This window comes from Rhincodon typus, chromosome 15, assembly GCF_021869965.1.
Source record: "Rhincodon typus isolate 14 chromosome 15, sRhiTyp1.1, whole genome shotgun sequence".
Taxonomy (NCBI): domain Eukaryota; kingdom Metazoa; phylum Chordata; class Chondrichthyes; order Orectolobiformes; family Rhincodontidae; genus Rhincodon; species Rhincodon typus.
The window spans coordinates 52,906,531-52,928,821 of NC_063346.1; the positions used below are offsets into that span (position 1 = coordinate 52,906,531).

The window sequence follows — 22,291 nt, forward strand, 5'->3', positions numbered from 1 at the left end:
TGCAGGTGCTACATTAATACTTCGCATTAGTCTTCACCAGGGAAGATTATTCTACCCACGCCATGTTGAAAGTGGAGGATAAGGATCAGATGAAATATATCCAGGTACTGGGATGAATTGGTAGTGGAAATTGAAAGAATATTAGTCCTAACTTTCCACTCTTCCTTTGACCTCGGTGGGTTCAGAGGACTGGAAAATTTCAAGCAATATTCCCTTGTTGAAAATCGGTACAAGGACAATTCCAACATATATCATTGGAATCTGCTAGAAGGACAGGCACCCAGCTCCAGGATTGGACCGGGCTATATTTCAGATCTTTCTTGGCGTTCGCTTGCGCCGACTTTGATATAACTAATATGGGTTAGTCAGTTTAGTCAGTGATAGGGAAACTTCCAGAAACAATCAATCATTCGTTGAGGACATGATGTTCATCTAGAAAAAAAAGCAAGCTAATTAAAGAAAGCTGCAGCTTTTGCAAAGAGAGACCAGACTGTGTTCATAAAGGACAATGGTGATGTGGTGCATATCGACTTTCAAAAGGCATTTGATAAAGTGCTGCATAGTGGACTTGTGGGTAAAGCTATAGCTCATGGAAAGAAGGGAAAGTAGCAAATTCAATACTAAATTGACTGAGTGACAAGAAACAGAGAGCAGAGAACAGTAGATGTTTTTCAGGCTTGAGGAAGATTTATAGTGGAGTTCCCCAGCATCACTGTTGGTACCCTACCCAACATATGTTAATTACCTAGACCTTACAGATGATACAAAACATAAAAGCATTGTAAACTGTGTGGAAGATGGTGAAAAACTTCAAAAGCACATTGACAAACTGGGAAGACTATACAGTTAGTCAGCATCACTGTGAAGCAAAATGAGTGCAGAGAAGATTGTGCTTCTGAAACAACACGAGTGACGGCAAGGCAGCAGCATCACAAAGTGTGCAAGAGCAAGGACAGCAGCTTCACTAAGAACAGGAGACACAGTAGAGTCATCAGCTTCTCAAACAATGACTGCAGGCCAGCAGATTCATAAACAGAACAGCGGAATTACATGAACAAGGCGGTGACAGAGGGATATAAAAATCAGTAGCAGAGAACCACTTCAACTTGCTTCTTCCTGTAAGAGCCAAAGTGTGACATCACAGGAAAACAGGTAGATGACTGGGGGAAATTTATTCCATATTTTTCAGTTGGCCAACATCGGAGACATTATTATAGCTAAGAGTACAGTTTAGAAATTCGCCTTTAAAATATTTAGCACTCAAATTAATTAACTGAGTTGAAGAGAGACGGTTGAGCAGGCAATATGTTACAGCTGTAGGAGGTGGAAGCTTGTGGATGCTAGGGCAATCCAGAATGACCACATCTCCAGGTGTTGACTGCTCCAAGAGCTTCACCTCAGAGTTGGTGGACTGGAATCTGAGCGACAAACATTGCAATAATGAGGGTCAATGGTGCCTACACACTGTGTTTCAGGAAGTAATTACACTCCTTAGAATGATTACATCAAATTTGGTCCATGGTCAGGAACAGGAGATGTGACTGCGTGTGAAGCGGGTAAGAGAATGCAGAATTTAACTTTGGAGGAGCATCAGCCAATGCTCTTATCAAATAGATAAGAGGCTTTGTTCCTGAAATAACTCCACGAAGACCAGTATACCATCACTAAAATCAGCCTTTATTTACATGTGTATAGTACATGGAGGTGATCCAGTTAGTTCAGAGCCAGTTCCTGGATTGAGCAGAACCCCTGACATTTTGGTTTAGATCTGTCAGCCAGGACTCCCTGATTGGACAGGTTAACAGTCCCAGTCAGGGAACTCATTCTGTGAGGTCCACCTGGCTGACCCTGTTCCAATCACTACATCCCTCCCCCTCTAAGTCTAGGGACGTAGGCCCATTATTCTTCCCATAGCTTCACCTGGGGCGTTTTCACACAGGTCCTGTTCCTCCAACTTTGCCTCAGATACTGGCAGCGTAGCCTGTCTCTTTCGTTGGGAGTGTCTTGGCCAAAATTCATCATCATCTTCATGTGGTAAAGGCGTTGAGGCTGCAACATCTGCCACGTCTGTGTCTCCTCAGAGGTTTCTTCGACACCAGGTGGAGGGGGAGAACCCACAGGTTCTGACAGTCTTGCTGGATGCTCTGAGGGGGCTGATATGTTTTGCTCCTGCCCTGTTTGAAAGGTTTCAGCTTTCATATGGTCCACGTGTTTATTCAGAACTGCCTCTCCTACCTGTACTTTGTACGTCACGGAACCTGACCTCGCATCAACTATGCCTCCTACCCATGCCATTCCCGTGGTTTCAGCACCAATCTTTGTCGCCAGAAGTAAACTGCCTCTCTCACTTAGAGGAGTCTTGGGTCCAATATTAGCGTTCCTGATGCCATTCCACAATGACAAAAAACATAAAGCCCATGAAGGGATTGGCACAGTCAACATGTAACCAAGTCCAGGATTTAGCCAGCCATTTCTACGAATGTGGGTGAGTTGCTGGTGACAATTTTTGTCTTTGTTGGCACTCTTGGCACCACCCCACCAACGCAGTTATGTCAGCATCCAATCCTGGCCACCGGACCTCACCGGATGTCTCACCAACATCTTCATTTTGGAAACCTCTGGATGATCCTGGTGGAGCTCACTCAGTATCTGGCAGTGGCTTTTGCTCCAGACGATCACTCTGGCTTCCCATAATAAAATGCCACCTTCTATGGTGCTCTGGTCTCACCAGCTCCAGAAAGGTTTCAATTCTGGTTGTGATGGCCCTTTTGCTTCCTCCATCACCACCAGCTGTTCTAGTTTGTGCCCACAGTCTGATTTTGTTAGCAATGACCGGAAGGGTGTCCAGAAAAGTTAAAACCAGAATGGACTCTTCTAGTGGCGGCAGCTCAAGGCATCTACATTTACCACTTAGACTCCTGGACGGTGTTCTAACTTGTAACTGTACACACTTGGAATGAGAGCCCACCGCTACATTCGACCCAAGGCTATGGGTGACACGGCCCTGCCCACTTAGAGTAACCCTAGCAGGGGTTTGTGGTCCATCACTATTACAAATTTATGCCTGTAAAAGTATTGGTGGAACTTTCTCACACCAAAGATGACCATCAAACTTTCTTTTTCTATCTGGGCGCATCTTTGTTTGGCATCAGCATCAGCCAAAGTCCAAGAAGCAGACCTTATCAGGGATTCCTCTCTACTAGGCTACCAATGAGCCAACAACACCCGAAAACCATGAGGTGCCATTGCACGTCAGGCACTACATCTTGCTTGAGATCATAATGTGCCAATACCTTAGACGACGACAGCGGGTTCTTCACTTCCTTAAAGGCTAAATCTTGCCTATGAGACCATTTCCAAGGCTGACCCTTTTTCAGTAGCAGATGTTAGGGTGCCAGGATGCTGACCAGGTTACATATGATGGCCCCTCAATAATTCACCAATCCAAGAAGTTCCGGTACAGACATAGGGGCCGGGGAACCTTTGATCCCACTCTTATTGCCACTGAAATAACCCCATGAAGGCTAGTATCCCATCACCAAGTCACCCTTTACTTACATGTGCATAGTATATAGTATAGCAGGTGAAGGGTAGTGAAGATGCTAACGATAATCAAAGTGAGACAGAAAGGGGTTGGAATCATATGCGCAAGAGTACAGCAGAAATTAGAATCAGAGCGAGTAATAATGGTGAAATCTCAAAGCTTAAGACTCTATCTGAATGCATGCAGCATTTGTAATCACAAGCTGACAGCCTAAACAGAGATAAAGTGATACAACTTGATAGCTCTTACAAGGCATAGTTACAGGGTGACCAAGACTGGGAACTCAATATCCAAGAGTATCTGACATTCCAGATGAATACACAAAAAGGAAATGAAGGTGGGTAACTTTATTAATAAAGGAGCGCAGTGTGGTGGGGTGTGTGACATAGGTTTAAAAATGTGTCATCAGTCTGAGTGAAAAATGAGGAATGACAAGGGAAACAAGGCTTCGGTAGGAGTCATGCAAAGGTCCCCAAGGAACTGGCTCACTATGGGACCACGTATAAATCAGAAAATAATGCATGCACATAGGAGTGGATTAAAATCGTCATGGGTGATTCAAAACTGCATGTTAGACAAATTAGATGGGCATGGGTGACATGGAAGATAAATTTCTGGAGTGCATCAGTGATTGCTTCTTAGAGCAATATCTTGCAGAACCTACTTGGGGGAAGACTATTTTAAATCTAGTAATGTGTAATGAGGTCTCATGGTTCAGGATCCTCCAGTGGGTAGCAATCACAATATAGCAGAATTTCAAATTCAGTTTGAGGGACAGCAACTCATGTCTCAGCTTGATAAGGACAATTACAGAGATATAAGGAAAGAGTTGTTTAAACTGGGTTGAGAAAAACTAGAGGGAAAGTCATTGAATGATCAGTGGCAGACATTTAAGCAGATATTTCATCACGGTCACCAAAAATTTAGTCTGGTCAGAAAGGACTTAAATAAGGAGGATGAATCACCCATGGTCAATGTATCCAATTAAAACTTAACACCCCTGCAAAACAAGTGGTAGGCCAGATTTTGGGATTTTTTTTGAAGCAACAAGCAAAAGATGACTGAAATGATGATAACATGGAGAAAACTAATTATGAAAGCAAAATAGCAAGCAATATAAAAACAAATAGCAAGCATTTCCATGGTATAAAAAGAAAGAGCAGCTAAAGTAAGTGAGAGACACTTGGAGCATGCAAATGGTGAATCGATGACAATGAACTGGGAAATAGCAGATAATTTCAATCAATATTTTGCATCATTCTTCACAGTGGAGGACACTATTAACACCCCAAAGATAATAAATGAGGCAGGTGCTAATGGGAGGAAAGATTACGTAATAGTCTCTACCACGAGAAGACAAGAATTTGACAAACTAAAAGATCTGAAGACAGACAAGTCGCCAGGCCCAAATTCAAGGATTTTAAAGAAGGTGACTGCTGAGATGACAGATGCATTGGATATCAAAATATTTCAGAATTCACTGGATTCCAGGAGGGTTGCAGCAGACAGGAACTCCAAATGTAACACCCCTGTTCAAGGAGGAAGAGACAGAAAGCAGGAAACTATAGACCTGTCTAACATCTGTTAAGAAAATACGAGTGTCCATTATTAACAAAGGAACAGCAGGATATTTAGAAAGGCTTAACACAATGAAACAGAGTATCAATATGGTTTTTGAAAGGGAAATAATTTTTGACAAAGTTGCTAAAGTTCTTTAAGGATCTAACAATCAGAGTTAATAAAGAGGAATCTGTGGATGTAATGTATTTGGATTTTTAGAAGGCATTCAATAAAGAGCCATGTAAAAGATCATTTCACAAGTTAGGATCTCAAAGTTTTGGGAGTAATGTGTTCTAATAGATTGAGGATTGGTTAACACACGAGAGAGAGAGTCAGGATTAATAGGTGATTGTCAGGTTGGAAAGATGTAACTAGTAGAGTGTCACAGCAATCAGTCTTAAGACAGCAATTATTTATTATCTATATTAAATGATATGGAGAAGGGGAGTGAGTGTAAAGTATCCACATTTGCTGACGACACAACATTAGTAGGAGCCCATGTTGTGATGAGGTCAAAAGGATATAGGGGATATAGATTAATTGAGTGTGCACAAACTAGGCTGATGAGTTTAATATAGGAAAGTTAGAGGTCATGCAGTTTAACAGGGAAAATCAAATTCAACAACATACTACTTTTAAATGACGTGGAGGTGCTGGTGTTGGACTGGGGTGGATAAGGTCAAAAATCACACGACACCAGGTTATAGTCCAACAGTTTATTTGAAGACACAAGTTTTCAGAGTCTTGTTCCTTCTTCAGGTGTCAGTAGACACAGAATTTATAAGCAATAGATAAAAGGGTAATCATTTCAGCAGCAGTTTTATGACCCCTTGGTTTTAAATAACTGACAAAGGACACAAAAGCATTGAGAAAAAACACTTCCATGTAGTGGGTGGTTAGGGTTTGGTATACACTGCCCAAGAGCATGGAGGAGACAGGTTAAATCAAGGCATTCAAAATGGTCATTAGATTATTATATGGAAGGGAAGAACATCCAGGCCAAGGAGCCATTAGATCAATTATGAATTGTTCTGTCAAAAAGCCCACATTGACAGGACAGGCTGAATGACCTCCTTCTGTGCTGTAACAATTCAGGGATTTTTAATGTGCCTGTGGATGATTGCTTAATTCCTCAGGTTTGATTTTTTTTTGCCCCACAGACCGACTTTTAAAGGCAGCAACTAAAAGAACAGAAGTAACTTGGAATTTGATGTATCATCCATCTGAAGCCTTTAAGATTGGAAAGAATTAGCCAATCTCATTTGCCTCTTAGCGAATGGTGATGAGACGAACAAAATATTGGGTTGACTGTCAAAAATAACATAACTAAATTCAAGAGATGATTAGGTTTCTAGAGGGATACAATGAATATGGTGAGAAGGCTGTTGTCAAGACATCAGAAAAAAAAAAAGACAAACTCACTGGGACAAATAGTCTTTCCAATTCCTATAAAGTACATACTAAATGTTTGTCTGCAATACGTTAGTAATATTCTGCTGGCCTGTACTGTACCTTTACATTGGTGTCCATAGAGCCAGAGGCCACAAACTCCCCAAAAGGATGGAAGTCTAAACTGCAGATGTTGGCTTTGTGTCCCGACAGTGTCCGAAGAACTTCAAGAAAACAGAATTAACATTACTACATTGCTCCCTGGCATTACTGATCTAAGAGGTGCCAGTGAAGAAGACCTAAACATCAGGAAAGGATCCATAGGCTGGGTTATTTTCATTTGTGAAAATGTGGCTAAGGGTTTGACATAATAGAGGTACTTCAAATTATGAAACGATTTTGAATACAGAAAGAAAATTTCCTCTTGTAGCGAAGTATTTCACATGAAACCATCAATAGAAGAGTCACCAAAACGTTGAGTAATTCAGTAGAAACGTCACTCAAAGGATGGTAAGAACATGGACCTTGTTACCGTAATTTTACCTGAAAAATAAACTATACAGGGACGTTTGCAGGAATACAAGGCAATTGTTTGGGACAGAAGGAACTAGGTGGTTATAACAGCAGATTTAGATGAGAGCTGATGGGAGGCTCAAGTGGAGCATAAATATCAGCAAGGACTGTTGGGACAAATAGTTTGTTTACCTTATAAAGATAGTGGGTAAGTAAGCAGAATTCAAGTGATTCAAAGACAGGAGGGTAAAATGGACACACAGTTATTATAATAATGGGTACTTACTCTTTGCTGCTTCCAAATCCCATATTCTTAGTGATCCAGATTGTGAGCCTGCAACAACCAACTCCTCAGAATCTTTAAACTGAATACACTCAACTGGTGTGTTGTGACCTGTAAGACTCTATACAAACATTTTTGAAATTAATACTTCATTGACTTTATGATGCAAAAGAAAATTCAAGGCTAAAGCCACATATAGAAGGTACATAAACTGGAATAAAGACAAATATAGAAATTGAATTCAAGGTTGTGAAGATTTGTAGCTCAGGTTGTTGATGCGATTGTTGACCTGCTTGCCAAGCTGGTAAGTTTGTTCACGGATGTTTCGTCACCATACTAGATAACATCATCAGTGCACCTCCAGTGAAGCGTCAGTGTTCTGTCCCACTTGCTATTTGTGTGTCTTGGTTCGCTGGGGTGGGTGGCATCACTTCCGGATTCGTTTCTTAGAGGTTGAAAATGGGGTTCAGCTGTACTTGTTTGTTAATGGAGTTCCGGTTTGAGTGCCAGGCCTCCAGGAATTCTTGTGCGTGTCTTTCCTTGGCTTGTCCTAGGATGGTTACATTGCCCCAGTCGAATTGGCGTCCCTCTTTGTCCATGTGCATTGAAATAAATGATAGTTGGTCATGTCTCTTGGTAGCTAGTTGGTGTTTGTGAATCCTAATGGCTAGTTTCCTTCTGGTTTGTCCTATGTAATGTTTTTGGCAGTCTTTGCATGCTATCTTGTAAATAACATTGATTGTATTAGTTGTGGTTGTCAGATCCTTTATTCTTGTCAGTAGCTATCATAGCATAGCTGTCGGTTTGTGGGCTAACATGATTCCTTGGGGGCGGAGTAATCTGGTGATCATTTCAGATATATCTTTAATGTATGGTAGGGTGACTCGTGTCTCCGGGCATGCTGTGTCTTCTTGTTGTGGTCTGTTGTGTAGGTATCAACGGACTACACTTTCGGGTAATCGTCATTTCTAAAGACGCTGGAGAGGTGTTCTTCCTCGGCTTTGTGCAGGGTGCTGCAGTATGTTGCAGTTTGCTTGAACAGTGTTTTGATGCAGCTCCGTTTGTGGGTATTGGGATGATTCTAATTGGAGTTGCTATTGCTGGTCTGAAGCTCACTGTTGGCCATAAGATTCACCAGGGAAGAGGAGAACAACAACAGGCTTCCCTTCCTGGACATAATGGTCGAATATACAGCCAACAGCAAGCTCCAGACCAGCATACACAGGAAGACCATCCATACGGATCAGGTGCTCAATTACAATAGCAATCATCCCAATACTCACAAATGGAACTGCATCAAAACACTGTTCAAGCAAGCCACAACACACTGCAGCACCCTGGAGCTGTGCAAAGACGAGGAAGAACATCTAAACAGCGTCTTTAGAAACAACAGTTACCTGAAAAGCGTAGTCTGCCGATACCTATGCAACAGACCACAACACAATACGTCCAGATACTTATCACCCTACCATACATTAAGGACCTATCTGAGATGACCACCAAATTATGTCAGACCCCAGGAATCATGGCAGACCACAAACCGGCAGCGACACTATGACAGCTGACAAGAATAAATGATTCGACAATTACAACTAACAGAATCAACATAATTTACAAGATCCCATGCTAAGACTGCCAAAAACATTACATAGGGCAAACCAGAAGGAAACTAGCCATCAGGATTCACGAACACCAACTAGCTACCAAGAGACATGACCAATTATCATTCATTTCAATGCACATGGACAAAGAGGGATACCAATTCGACTGGGGCAATGTAACCATTCTAGGACAAGCCAAGCAAAGACACGCACAAGAATTCCTGGACACATGGCACTCAAACCGGAAGTCCATTAATAAACACCTAGAGCTGAACCCCATTTTCAACCACTAAGAAACAAATCCGGAAGTGATACCACCCACCCCAGCAAACCAAGACACATAAATAGCAAGCAGGACAGAACACCGATGCTTCACTGGAAGCGCACTGATGATGCTACCTAGAATGGTGATGAAACATCTGCAAACAAACTTAACAGCTTGGCAAGCAAGTCAACAACATAGAAATTGAATTGTATGGCTGAAAGGATGGCTACCACATTGGTACAGTTTAAAACCCCACTGCATCAGACATTTAAACTCAGTTTGGGTTTAATCAGTTTTAACATAGTCATCAAGCTTCTGGCACCAGTTTGATAACTTGGGTACTATCTAAAAGAAAAATCAGTTTGCGTAAAAGCTTCCCAAAATATCTACTATTTTGTGATGGGAAAAATATATCTTAAAAGATCCAGTTATTGATACATTTGAAATAAAAACTAATTTGCTTCAGCTGTTGTGTATATAAATATTTAGGACTCTACAGCTATATTCCATAAGAAATGATCCCGTTCAGTCAGTTGCCAGAGCACATGTATGCGATGAAGATTTAGAACTTTATGTGGTCATCCAATTTCACTGTTAAATCTTGCGACTAAGCACACACTATATAAAATTAAGATGACATGTATCTGAGAATTCAATGCTTTGTTAAACAAGCCTCTTCTGTGTTGAATGGCTCATCAAAAATTGTGACAAAAATCAGTTATGAAAAAGAGATTTGCAACTTGTCCAACTTGGGTAATTGAGAATATCAAAAACTCAAAGGTCCAACAAGTCAGATGCAGAGTCTAGTCAGTTTTTAGCACAGTGATGTATGTCAACTATGATCATAGGGAGGCCTAGCCAACAACTGCAACTTTCATCTGAATTTGAGTGTATGGCTGAGCTCATACCCTTATTGTCTAGGAAGCAAAGGTGCCCAATTCACATTCAACCACTGCTTCAGGTAACACTTCTTCAGCATACATTGACTTACCATAATACAGTTAGGTTTACTGACTGACCACAAATTCACCCGACAGTCCTCTCCACCAGTTGCCAATAGTCTGCCTGAATTCTTCCCCAGCACCAAACAGGTTACATTACCAGCATGAGCAACAAACTCCTCTGTGAGGGAGATGCAAAAGAAAGAGGAGTTAGATAGGATGCAGATTCAACAGCTAAAAGTTACAAAAATATTTGTGCTCAAAATAAGAAAGATACACATCTGCCAAGATTGTTGTTCACAGTTACCAATGTTATTATTTTGTCATTAAAAATATCCAACTGCCCGGCTTAGTTGTCTATACTAAACATACCAAAGTTAATTAAAGTAAACCTTTAAAAATCCAGCACTAGTCTACTTCAATCAATACAGGAGGAACACGATCAGATCTTGTATGGTGGGGACATTTACGTAAATCTTCCTCTAGCAAATCCACTAATGCCCAGCCAGCGCCTAGTCAATCTGCCTTTAGATATTACTCCCTCTTTCTTTTCTCCCCTACTCCTCTCATCCATCTTGTTTGTTTTGCTCTGTTTTTCTCTTTATCTTCCTTCCTATATTTTGTCTTTTCCCAATCATCTTTTCTTCCCTATAATTTTATTGCTTCCGATCCTTATCCTGAATACTTCTTTCTGCTCTGCATGTTTTATAAGTATCTTTCATTGATTATACCTATCCCTCCGGTCTTCACACTTTCCTTCCCAATCCTGCTTTGGTGGCTTGTTTTCCTGCTATTTCCTCCTCTCACTCTTGTATTTCCTATCTGTTTTCTTGTCTTCCAATTTTCTTTTCCAAACCCTCAAGTATTCCTTTTTTAAACTTCCTCATCTTTTCCCTCTTTCACCCTTTCCATGTTGTTTTCTTCCTCTCAAGCCTACCTCTTATTCCTTTTTGTGTTTTCCCCCCCATTTCCTTCCTCTACTTTCCCCATACCTATTTCCTCATTTGGCATGGTCAACTCTATCAACGGCTGCAAACAGATTGAGAAGGACAATGGAAAATTTACCTTTATCACAATCATATAAGGTGTCATTCACGACTCAAAAAACTATTTCAGTGACAAAGTTTGAAAGGATTCAAATATAGAGTTCTAGAAAGGTGGGAACAGATTTGGAAAGTGACAACACATTTATGGTCTTTGGAATTGAAATGGAGATTGGAGATGGAATTTGCAAGACTGGTGGGGCCGAGGATTGTTTTTATGAGGAAGCATATTTAAAGAAAGATGGACACATCTAAAAAGACAGAAAGAGTTACAACATCAGTTAAGCCCAAGGTGGGTAATCAGCACTTTAGTGCAAATAGGATTGAGAAAAGGAACGTAGAAGGGGAATGTTGGTAATACAAAATATGATCAGAGATGGTGTTGTCTGCAGATGATACAAAGGGAGTGGGAAGACCACATACGATGGCAAGGTAAAGGCAAATGAGTGTCAGGGAGTTTAAATTGAGGCAGAAATACTGATAACATTTAAGAAGTATTTAGATGTGTACTTGAGATGCCAAGGCATATAAAGCTATGGGCCACGTGCCGGAAAATGAGATTAGAATAACTAGGTGATAGCAAGAAGCGCAGATGCTGGAGTCAGAGACAACAATAGTGTGGAGCTGGAGGAACACAGCAGGGCAGGCAGCATCAGAGGAGCAGGAAAGATGATGTTTCGGGTCAGGACCCTTCTTCTGCCTGCCCTGCTGTGTTCCTCCAGTTCCACAGTGTTGTCTTACATTAACTAGGCATTTTTTTTAAACCAGTGCAGACTCAATGGACAGATGGGCCTTTGCTATGCTGTAGACCTTCATAACTCTATAACAGATTTAAGGAAAATAGAAAGGCAATAAACTCAAGAGAAGAGAGAACATGAAGGATTGAGTTGGAGGTTGAAATCACCAAGGATGACAAGTCATTTGGGAGCTGAGGGATGCAAGAAGTGAAAGAACAAATCTTGATTATAACATTTTCTATTGTACTTAGAAGTACAATAGAGAACAAGAATCTTGAAGAAGTGATAGGAATGGAAAAAGGCAAAATGCTCAAAGGCGTAGAAGGCTCTGGAGGAGCATTGGGCCAGAACAATGTGGTCAGCATCGCAGTGCCACCATGACTATTTTGGCAGGACAAGTAGTGGAAGGTGTAGACCAATGCAAGAGCTTCAGTAGGGGTAATTACCTTTCGCCACATTTCCAATAAGACCATGATGTCAATGCAATTATCCAAAATAGTCTCAGGAATGACAAAGGGCCCTGATCACAAGTGAAAAGACATCTGTTGGGAGATTCATACAGGATTGGTATGTTGTTAAACTTGAGAGGGTGCAGAAAAGATTGACAAGGATGTTGCCAGAACTGGAAGGTTTGAGTTATAGGGAGATGTTGAATTGGCTGGGATTATTTTTTCCCTGGAGCATCGGAAGCTGAAGTGTGACCTTATAGAAGTTTATAAAATCATGAGAGACATGATAGGGTGAATAGACAACGTTGTTCTCCTAGGGTGGGGGAGTCCAAAACTAGAGGACATTGGTTTAAAGTGACAGGGGAAGGATCTAAAAAAAGACCTGAGGAGTAACCTTTTTATGCAGAGGGTGCTGCGAGAATGGAACAAGCTGCCAGAGGAAGTGGTGGAGGCAGGCACAATTATAATATTTAAAATTCATCTGGACAGATATATGAATAGTAAGGGTTTAGAGGGATATTGACCAAATGCTGGTAAACGGGACTAGGCCAGATAGGACTGTCTGGTCGATGCGGACGAAGGGTTCTGTTTCTGTGCTGAATAACTCTATGGTGAGAACTGAAATGCTGGCGGAGTTCATAGGATCAACAGGATCAAAATCAAAATCAGCAGTGCCATTACATCCAGTCAAAAATGGTTATGGCACATTAAACAACAGAATGAGGGGGAAGGCTCCATGAACAACTTCATCTTTAATAATGGCAAAGTTCAACACCTGTCCAAAAGACAAGACTGATATACCCTAACATTTTTCAACAAGATGTGCCCTACATGACTTCCTCCTGAGGACCTCACTATCATGAATGCCAGAATATTGGCAATTCCACTCTCCCACCCACTGCCCCCAGTTTTATCTCCTTCTATGGATTCTAGCAAGGGTTTTGACAAGGTAGCAAAGAAAAAGCCAATGTGATCCAAGAAAAATTGCCCCAGTAGTGAAAAGTGAAATGCAATGATTGGGATTTTAAGACTGGTAGGCTGTTTTCACTGGGGGTTCTGTAGGGCTCAGTACTCTTGCCTTTATCTCATGGTAATGATGTAGACTTAAATGAGGAAGGTATAATTAAAGAGTTTGCAGATAGCACAATTTTAGGGAGCTGAAGACAACAGGAAGACATCAGTGAACTAAGCAGGTGAGCGGAAAAATGGTAGATGGAATCTAATCTTTGAGATGTGAAATGTAATGTGGGGAATGTAAATGAGGCAAAGGAATACACCAAAAGTGTCAGAATAGAATAGAAAGCAGAGTAACATGGGGGTGCATACCCACAGATCTTTGAAGGTAACAAGATAGCTGAGGTGGTTAAAAGTGTATCCAAGATTTTTTTTGTATTAGCTGAGGTATAGAATATAATAGCAAGGAGGTTAAGCTTGTACTAGTTAGATGACAGCTAAAATGCTGTGTACAGTTCTGGTCACCATATTACGAGAAGAATTCAATATTACTGGAGTGGGTACCAAGCAGATTTTCAAGGATGTTACCAAAACTGGCAAAATTTTCATGATGAGAAAAGACTGGATAGCCTGGGATGTTTTCTAGGTGACAGGAGGTTGAGGAGAGTTATAATTAAGGGATATAAAATTATGAAGGGATGAGACAGAATGGGTAGCAAGAATCTGTTTCCGTTAGCAAAGAGGTCAATAGCCACAGGGCAAAAACTGAAGTAATCTGTGGCAACAGTGAGGAGTTTTAAGAAAAACTTGTTTTCACTCAGAGGATGGCAAGGGTCTGGTGCTCATCACCTTCAAGAATGTTAAAGGGAAAAAAGACACCTACACGTGTATGTACTGGAAATGCTGTAATCTACAAGTCTCTGGACCAAAATCATGCAGATAGATTTGAAACAGAGTTTTTCAGCACTTAAAGAGGCCCAGCGGCACATCATATCCATGCTGATCATCAAACATGTATCTAGTCTGATTTTGCAGCACTTGGCCTTGTATGCTATTGCTCTTCAAACAACCATCTGACTGGATAACTTTTTTTCAACAGCATGGACTGCTAATATACCATAAAGTTCTATAATTCTATTTTGCTCCCTAATGCCCATAGGCCCGAGTCTGTGCCTCCTGTTTCCATCAACCTATTTGGCATTCCTTTCATCTCTCCCTCATTTCCAACCTAGTTCCAAGGCTCCTCCCTCGTCTTCCAACTTTTCTGTTTCACCCTGACACCATTTGCACTTGTTACATTTACCTTCTTCACTTCTGCCCTCTCTTCCACTCACATATTATGCATTCTCCTTCATTTCTCCCAGTTTACGCTGTTATCTCTTTCTTCCCTCCCATGACCCAGCTTGTTTATCTCTCTCTTGCTTAGGGGATTTGTTTTACACAGAAAAACCTAAAAAAAACTGCAGACGCTGTAAATCACAAATAGCGGAGAAGGAACCCCAACACCACCTCCCCAATTTACGGTTCTCTCTCTCTCTCCCCCCTCTTCCACCTCAAACCAAGTTACCGTTCTCCCTCTCTGTTCTTTCCCTGTTTACGATTATTCCTCTCTCTGTTCTCCCCCACTCCCCCCCCCCCCCGGTTCTCCCTCTCCCTCTCTCTGTTCTCCCCCACCCCAAGTTTACGGTTCTCCCTCTCTCTGTTCTCCCCCACTCCCCCGAGTTTACGGTTCTCCCTCTCTCTCTCTCTGTTCTCCCCCACTCCACCCCCTTCCAGTTTATGGTTCTCTCTCTTTCTCCCCCCCACCCCCTCCAGTTTGCAGTTCTCTCTCTCCCTCCCCCCACCTTCAGTTTATGATTCTCCCTCTGTCTCTCTTCTTCACCCTCCACCCCACCCCCCATCCCAGTTAACGGTTCTCCCTCTCTCTTCTCCCCAACAATTTACGTTTCTCTCTCTCCTACCCCGACCCACTTTACGTTTCTTTCTCTCTCCTCCCCCAGATTATGTTTCTCTTTCTCTTCTCCCCCGTTTAATGTTTTTTTCCTCTCTCTCCCGTCTCCTACCCAAGTTTGTTTCCCTCTTTTCTGTCAATTTGAGTGTTCTTCTTGTCTCCCTCCCTCTTTCCATTTGAGTTTCCCTGTCCATCTCCCCCAGTTGGCTCGTTACCCACCCCCCCATCACCACGTGGCCTTTCCCTCCTCCATCCCCACCCCCCGTCAGTGTTTCTCTCCCTCAATTTGCGTTGTTTTCTGTCCCTCCTTTTTAGTGTCTTTCACTCCATTCTTCACCAGTTTATTTGTGTGTGTGTATATATATATCTGTATTGCTGTCAAACTCACGCAGCTTCCAGGTGATTTTCGTTGGCCCCGAAGCCGCCATCCTGACGGCCGCCACGAGAGTGCTGTGTTTCAGGTGTCGCCGGGCTGGCTGTGAGGCCGGTTGCCCAGGTGACGGCGCTAGGCCCAAGCCCGGCGCCCCTCAAACCGCTTTTTCGCTTCAGGCCATCAACACGCAAACGCGTTCAACAGGGGCCGGCCATGCGCCAGCAGTGCGCATCCGCAGCGCACGTGTAACGGCGCCGGACGGAAAACACGCATTCGTATTCAACTAGAGCCGGCTGTCCGTTCGGTAACGTGCATGTGCGTTCGCCCGACACGCAGGCCGCCTCCTCCGTCATCCTTCACCTGATTGGCTGAGGCAGTCCGTCGTCTTAACGGACCGGAAAGGGTCAGCTCTTTGGAACTTCGATAGGTATATTTTGTTCTAACCTAGTTTCTAATGTGTGAAACTATTTATGCACTATTGAATAAAATGTCGTTAATAACAGTTTACACCCTCAAAGGGTCAAAGGAGCAATATTCCTCCCAGCATTTTGTTGTTGTTACCCGGGGAAATTTCTGGAGTCTTCACCGCGTGACAACAAGTCGAGTGGACTTTGCCCGTTTTATTTTCATTTACCCGAATAAGATTAGGTACCTGATTGTTCCTGATTTTTGTGTCAGCAGCTGTTGTATCTATAGTTCGGAGAAGTAACAGGGCTACCTCTGGATAAGACAAAAGGGGAAAGCAGAGGTAAAGGAGATTTTCGGGTGGGGGAGGCAAAGTTTGGTAATAACTGACCTCAATAACACTCAAGATTTCCTCATAACTCCCAACAGTCGTAGAATCAGAATGGGTACAGCACAGAAAAGGACCATTAACCCATTGTGTCTGTGCTGGTCTCCACCACGAGTAATACACCTGTCTTTTCCCTGTTTTTCCAACATACTGCAGCATTTTGTTTTCTGTCTTAGCTAATGAAAAAATCCATTTTGAAACTCAATTGAATTTGCCTTCATGAAACTCGGGCAGTGCATTCCAGGTCCTAACTATTCATTGTGGAAAGATGGTTTTCTTCATGTTGCCATTCCTTCTTTTAACAATTACCTAAAATCTGTGTGATCTGGTTTTTCTTCCTTCCATCAATTAGAATAGTTATGCCTCGTCTATTCTGCTAGACCACTGATTTTGAATGCCTTGATGAAATGTTCTCGCAATCTCCTACAAGGAGAACAGTCCCAGCTTCTTCAATCTGTATATATGTGTGTATGTATATATATATATATATATAGACTGGAAACGCTATAGTTTGAGTACTTCAGATGGGTCAGTTTTTGTCCAATGTGTGCAGGAGGGTTTCCTGACACAGTATGCAGATAGGCCAACAAGAGGCGAGGCCACATTGGATTTGGTACTGGGTAATGAACCAGGCCAGGTGTTAGATTTGGAGGTAGGAGAGCACTTTGGTGATAGTGACCACAATTCGGTTACGTTTACTTTAGCGATGGAAAGGGATCGGTATATAAAGCAGGGCAAGAGTTATAGCTGGGGGAAAGGCAACTATGAGGCGATGAGGCAAGATTTAGGATGCATAGGATGGAGAAGGAAACTGCAGGGGCTGGGCACAATTGAAATGTGGAGCTTGTTCAAGGAACAGCTACTGCGTGTCCTTGAGAAGTATGTACCTGTCAGGCAGGGAGGAAGTGGTCGAGCGAGGGAACCGTGGTTTACTAAAGAAGTTGAATTTCTTGTCAAGAGGAAGAAGGAGGCTTATGTAGAGATGAGGCGTGAAGGCTCAGTGAGGGCGCTTGAGAGTTACAAGTTAGCCAGGAAGGACCTAAAGAGAGAGCTAAGAAGAGCCAGGAGGGGACATGAGAAGTCTTTAGCAGGTAGGATCAAGGAAAACCCTAAAGCTTTCTATAGGTATGTCAGGAATAAAAGAATGACTAGAGTAAGATTGGGGCCGGTCAAGGACAGTAGTGCGAAGTTGTGCGTGGAATCCGAAGAGATAGGAGAGGTGCTAAATGAATATTTTTCGTCAGTATTCACGCAGGAAAAAGACAATGTAGTCGAGGAGAATACTGAGATACAGTCTATTAGACTAGACGGGATTGAGGTTCATAAGGAGGAGGTGTTAGCAATTCTGGAAGGTGTGAAAATAGATAAGTCCCCTGGGCCGGATGGGATTTGTCCTAGGATTCTCTGGGAAGCTAGAGAGGAGATTGCAGAGCCTTTGGCTTTGATCTTTATGTCGTCATTGTCTTCAGGAATAGTGCCAGAAGACTGGAGACTAGCAAATGTCCCCTTGTTCAAGAAGGGGAGTAGAGACAACCCTGGTAATTATAGACCAGTGAGCCTTACTTCAGTTGTGGGTAAAGTGTTGGAAAGGATTATAAGAGATAGGATTTATAATCATCCAGAAAGGAATAATTTGATTAGGGATAGTCAACACGGTTTTGTGAAGGGTAGGTCGTGCCTCACAAACCTTATTGAGTTTTTTGAGAAGGTGACCAAACAGGTGGATGAGGGTAAAGCGGTTGATGTGGTGTATATGGATTTCAGTAAAGTGTTTGATAAGGTTCCCCATGGTAGGCTATTGCAGAAAATACGGAGGCATGGGATTGAGGGTGATTTAGCGGTTTGGATCAGAAATTGGCTAGCTGTAAGAAGACAGAGGGTGGTGGTTGATGGGAAATGTTCATCCTGGAGTTCAGTTACTAGTGGTGTACCTCAAGGATCTGTTTTGGGGCCACTGCTGTTTGTCATTTTTATAAATGACCTGGATGAGGGCATAGAAGGATGGGTTAGTAAATTTGCGGATGACACCAAAGTCGGTGGAGTTGTGGATAGTGCGGAAGGAGGTTGCAGGTTACAGAGGGACATAGATAAGCTGCAGAGCTGGGCTGAGAGGTGGCAAATGGAGTTTAATGCGGAAAAGTGTGAGGTGATTCACTTTGGAAGGAGTAACAGGAATACAGAGTACTGGGCTAATGGTAAGATTCTTGGTAGTGTGGATGATCAGAGAGATCTCGGTGTCCATGTGCATAGATCACTGAAAGTTGCCACCCAGGTTGATAGCGTTGTTAAGAAGGCGTACGGTATGTTAGGTTTTATTGGTAGAGGGATTCAGTTTCGGAGCCATGAGGTCATGTTGCAGCTGTACAAAACTCTGGTGCGGCCGCACTTGGAGTATTGCGTACAATTCTGGTCACCGCATTATAGGAAGAATGTGGAAGCATTGGAAAGGGTGCAGAGGAGATTTACCAGGATGTTGCCTGGTATGGAGGGAAGGTCTTATGAGGAAAGGCTGAGGGTCTTGAGGCTGTTTTCATTAGAGAGAAGAAGGTTAAGAGGTGACTTGATAGAGACATACAAGATGGTCAGAGGATTAGATAGGGTGGACAGTGGGACCCTTTTTCCTCGGATGGTGATGGCTAGCACGAGGGGACATAGCTTTAAGTTGAGGGGTGATAGATATAGGACAGATGTCAGAGGTAGGTTCTTTACTCAGAGAGTAGTAAGGGCGTGGAATGCCCTGCCTGCAAAAATAGTAGACTCGCCCACTTTAAGGGCATTTAAATGGTCATTGGATAAACATATGGATGATAATGGAATAGTTTAGGTTAGATGGGCTTCAGATTGGTTTCACAGGTCGGCACAACATCGAGGGCCGAAGGGCCTGTACTGCGCTGTAATGTTCTATGTTCTATGTTCTATGTTCTATATATATACACACACAAGTCCTCATCCTCTTTCATCTTTTCTGCATCTTCCTCAATATCTTCACATTCTTCCTAACTGGTCTCCTAAAGCCTGAAGCAATTGCAACTATCTTCAGGCAGAAATGCTGAATTGAGGATCTCTCTTGGCCTCCTCCTGAGGAACCAATCATCACAGATGACAGGATTCAGACAATTTGTTTCACTCCAAGTGATGTCATGAAATGGCATGAAAATACATGCAAATGGTCTGTGATGATATTCCAGCAATAGTGCTGAAGACACGTAACAGAACTTTGCCATACCCCTAGTCAGTACAGCTACAACACTGGCATCTGCCAGCAACGTAGAAAATACTCATCCTGAGCACAGATATTAGTAGAAGTTAACCTCAGCCAATTATTGCTTCATCGGTCTACTCTCTAGTCAGCAAAGTGATGACAAGCATTACCAATAGTGCTTAAAGTGGCATTTGCAAAGGAATAACCTGCTCAGTTTGGATTCCATCAGGCAGTCTTAGCTCTTGACCTCATTATAGACCTGGTCCAAATGTGGATAAAAGAGCTGAACTGCAGAATTGAGATGAGAGTGACAGTATTTGACAGCATTTGACTGAGCATAGCATCAAGGAGCCCTAGCAGAACTGGAGTCGAAGAGAATTAGGGGAAGGTCTTTCAATGCTTTGTACCCCTGAGGGAGGACCTGGCCAGATTTGATTGGAAGGGAAATGTGGCAAGGAAGACGGTGGAGCAGCAATGGCAGAAGTTTCTGGGGGTAATTTGGGAGGCATACAGAAACTCATCCCAAAAAAGAAGAAGCATACTAAGGGGAGGATGAGGCAACAATGCCTGACAAGGGAAGTCAGGGACAGCATAAAAGCAAAAGAAAAAGCAAACAATGTGAGGAAGATTAGTGGGAAGCCTTTAAAAAGCAGCAGAGGATGATTAAAAAAAAAGATGAAATACAACAGTTAGCTAGCTAGTAATACAAAAGAAGATTGTAAGAGTCTTTTTAGATATCTAAAATGTAAGACAGAGGCAAGAGTGCATATTGGACTGCTGGAAAATGAGTCTGGAGAAGTAGTAATGGAGAACAAAGGAATGGCAGAAGAACTGAACAGGTACTTTGCATCAGTTTTCACAGTGGAAGATACTAGCAGCATACCAGAACTTCAAAAAAGTCAGGAAGCAGAGGTGAGTGTGGTGGCACATTCACGAGGGAGAAGGTGGATAAATTACCCAGACCAAATGGACTATACCTCAGAGTTCTGAAGGAGATAGCTGAGGAGATTGTGGAGGCATTGGTGGTGATCTTTCAGGAATAACAGGAATCAAGGAGGGATCCAGAGGACTGGAAAATGGCTAATGTAACACCCCTGTTTAAGAAAGGAGGGAGGCAAAAAACAGGAGATGATAAGCTGGTTAGCTTGACCTCAGTCATTGGTAAGATTTTAGAGTCCATTGTTAAGGATGAGATTACAGAGTACTTGGAAATGCATGGTAAAAGGGGACTGATAGGCAAAGTACTGGTATGGATAGAGAATTGACTGACTGGCAGTAGGCAGAGAGTAGGAATAAAGGGGACTTTTTCAGGATGGCAACCGGTGACTGGTAGGATTCTGGAGAGGTCCGTGCTGGGACCACAACTATTCACATTATACATTAACGATCCGGATGAAGGAGCTTGAGGGCATTGTTGCTCAGTTGCAGACGACATACAGGTAGAGAGACAGGTAGTGTTGAGGAAGTAGGGAGGCTGCAGAAGGACTTGGACAAGGTAGGAGAATGGGCAAAGAAATGGCAAATGGAATATAACGTGGGAAAGTGTGAAGTTATGCACTTTGGTTGGAAGAATAATGACGTGGACTATTTTTTAAATGGGGAAAGGCTTTGGAAATCTGAAACACAAAGGGACCTAGTTCAGGATTCTCTTGAGGTTAACATGCAGGTTAAGTCGACAGTTAGAATGTCAGCAATCATTTCAAAAGGGCTAGAATATAAGAGCAGAGATGTGCTGCTGAAGCTGTATAAGGCTGTGATCAGATTGCATTTGGAATATTGTGAGCAGTTTATTTTTTAGGGAGAGGTGATGGCCTAGTGGTATTATTGCTAGAATGTTAATTCGGAGACCCAAGCACTATTTTGGGCACCCAGGTTCAAATCCTGCCATGGCAGATAGTGGAATTTGAAGTTAACAAAAATCTGGAATTAAGGATCTAATAACAACCATGAAACAATTGCCCTTTAGGTAAGGAAACTGCTGTCCTTACCTGGCCTGGCCTGGCCTACCTGTGACTGCAGACCTGCAGTGTTGAATCTTAATTGCCCTCTGGGTAATTAGGGATGGGCAATAGATGGAAGGATGTGCTGAGCTGGGTGCGGGTTCCGAGGAGATTTACAAGAATGATCCTTGGGATGACAGGCTTGTCATACGAGGAGTGGTTGAGGACTCTGGGTCTTTAATAGTTTAGAAGGATGAGTGTGTTCTAATTGAAACTTACAGAATAATGAAAGTGGAGAGAGTAGATGTGCAGAAGATGTTTCCACTAGTCAGAGATACTAGGATCTGAGGGCACAACTCAGAATGAAGAGACAACCTTTAGAATTGAGATGAGGAGGGATTTCTTCAGCCAGAGATTAATCTATGGAACTCATTGCCATTTGTTACTGTTTCAAGCCAGATATCCCAAATCATTGAGCTCCTGGGTGAGAAAGGATGAACTGGCTTCCCTTGCTTGCCCCTTAGTTGGTTACAACAAGGTTCATTAAAATACAAATACATTTCTCTGAGTCCCAGGTGAAGTTCTGTTGTAAAAGGACCCAATTTAACTTTCTTGAATTAACAAAAAGAGGAAATTTATTAATTACTAAATGCAACATATATCCACAGCAGGAATAAGCAAGTCCAAAAAGGCAAAAGTAAAAAAAAAGGATCAGTTTTTGAATTATTCATGAAGACCTGTTAACACGATGTT

At 42.4% G+C, this 22,291-nt stretch overlaps 1 protein-coding gene across 4 annotated transcripts in view; it reads right to left on the reverse strand.

Annotated features, from left to right (window-relative positions):
• The window catches only part of katnb1 (katanin p80 (WD repeat containing) subunit B 1), a 58,085-nt gene extending 41,587 nt beyond the window's left edge, over nucleotides 1-16,498 (reverse strand). For 3 of the 4 annotated variants that reach the window (XM_048605813.1, XM_020509816.2, XM_048605814.1), the window contains exons 1-4: nucleotides 15,619-15,944; nucleotides 10,147-10,277; nucleotides 7,293-7,410; nucleotides 6,617-6,717 (exon numbers count right to left, since the gene is read on the reverse strand). In XM_048605813.1, coding sequence (XP_048461770.1) covers nucleotides 6,617-6,717; nucleotides 7,293-7,410; nucleotides 10,147-10,277; nucleotides 15,619-15,658 — 390 coding nt within the window. In that variant the 5' untranslated portion in view covers nucleotides 15,659-15,944. Of the gene's footprint in view, nucleotides 1-6,616; nucleotides 6,718-7,292; nucleotides 7,411-10,146; nucleotides 10,278-15,618; nucleotides 15,945-16,399 lie in introns of those variants that run through there. The other variant, XM_048605815.1, reaches the window with a different exon arrangement.
• Between the last annotated feature and the right edge of the window lie 5,793 nt (nucleotides 16,499-22,291).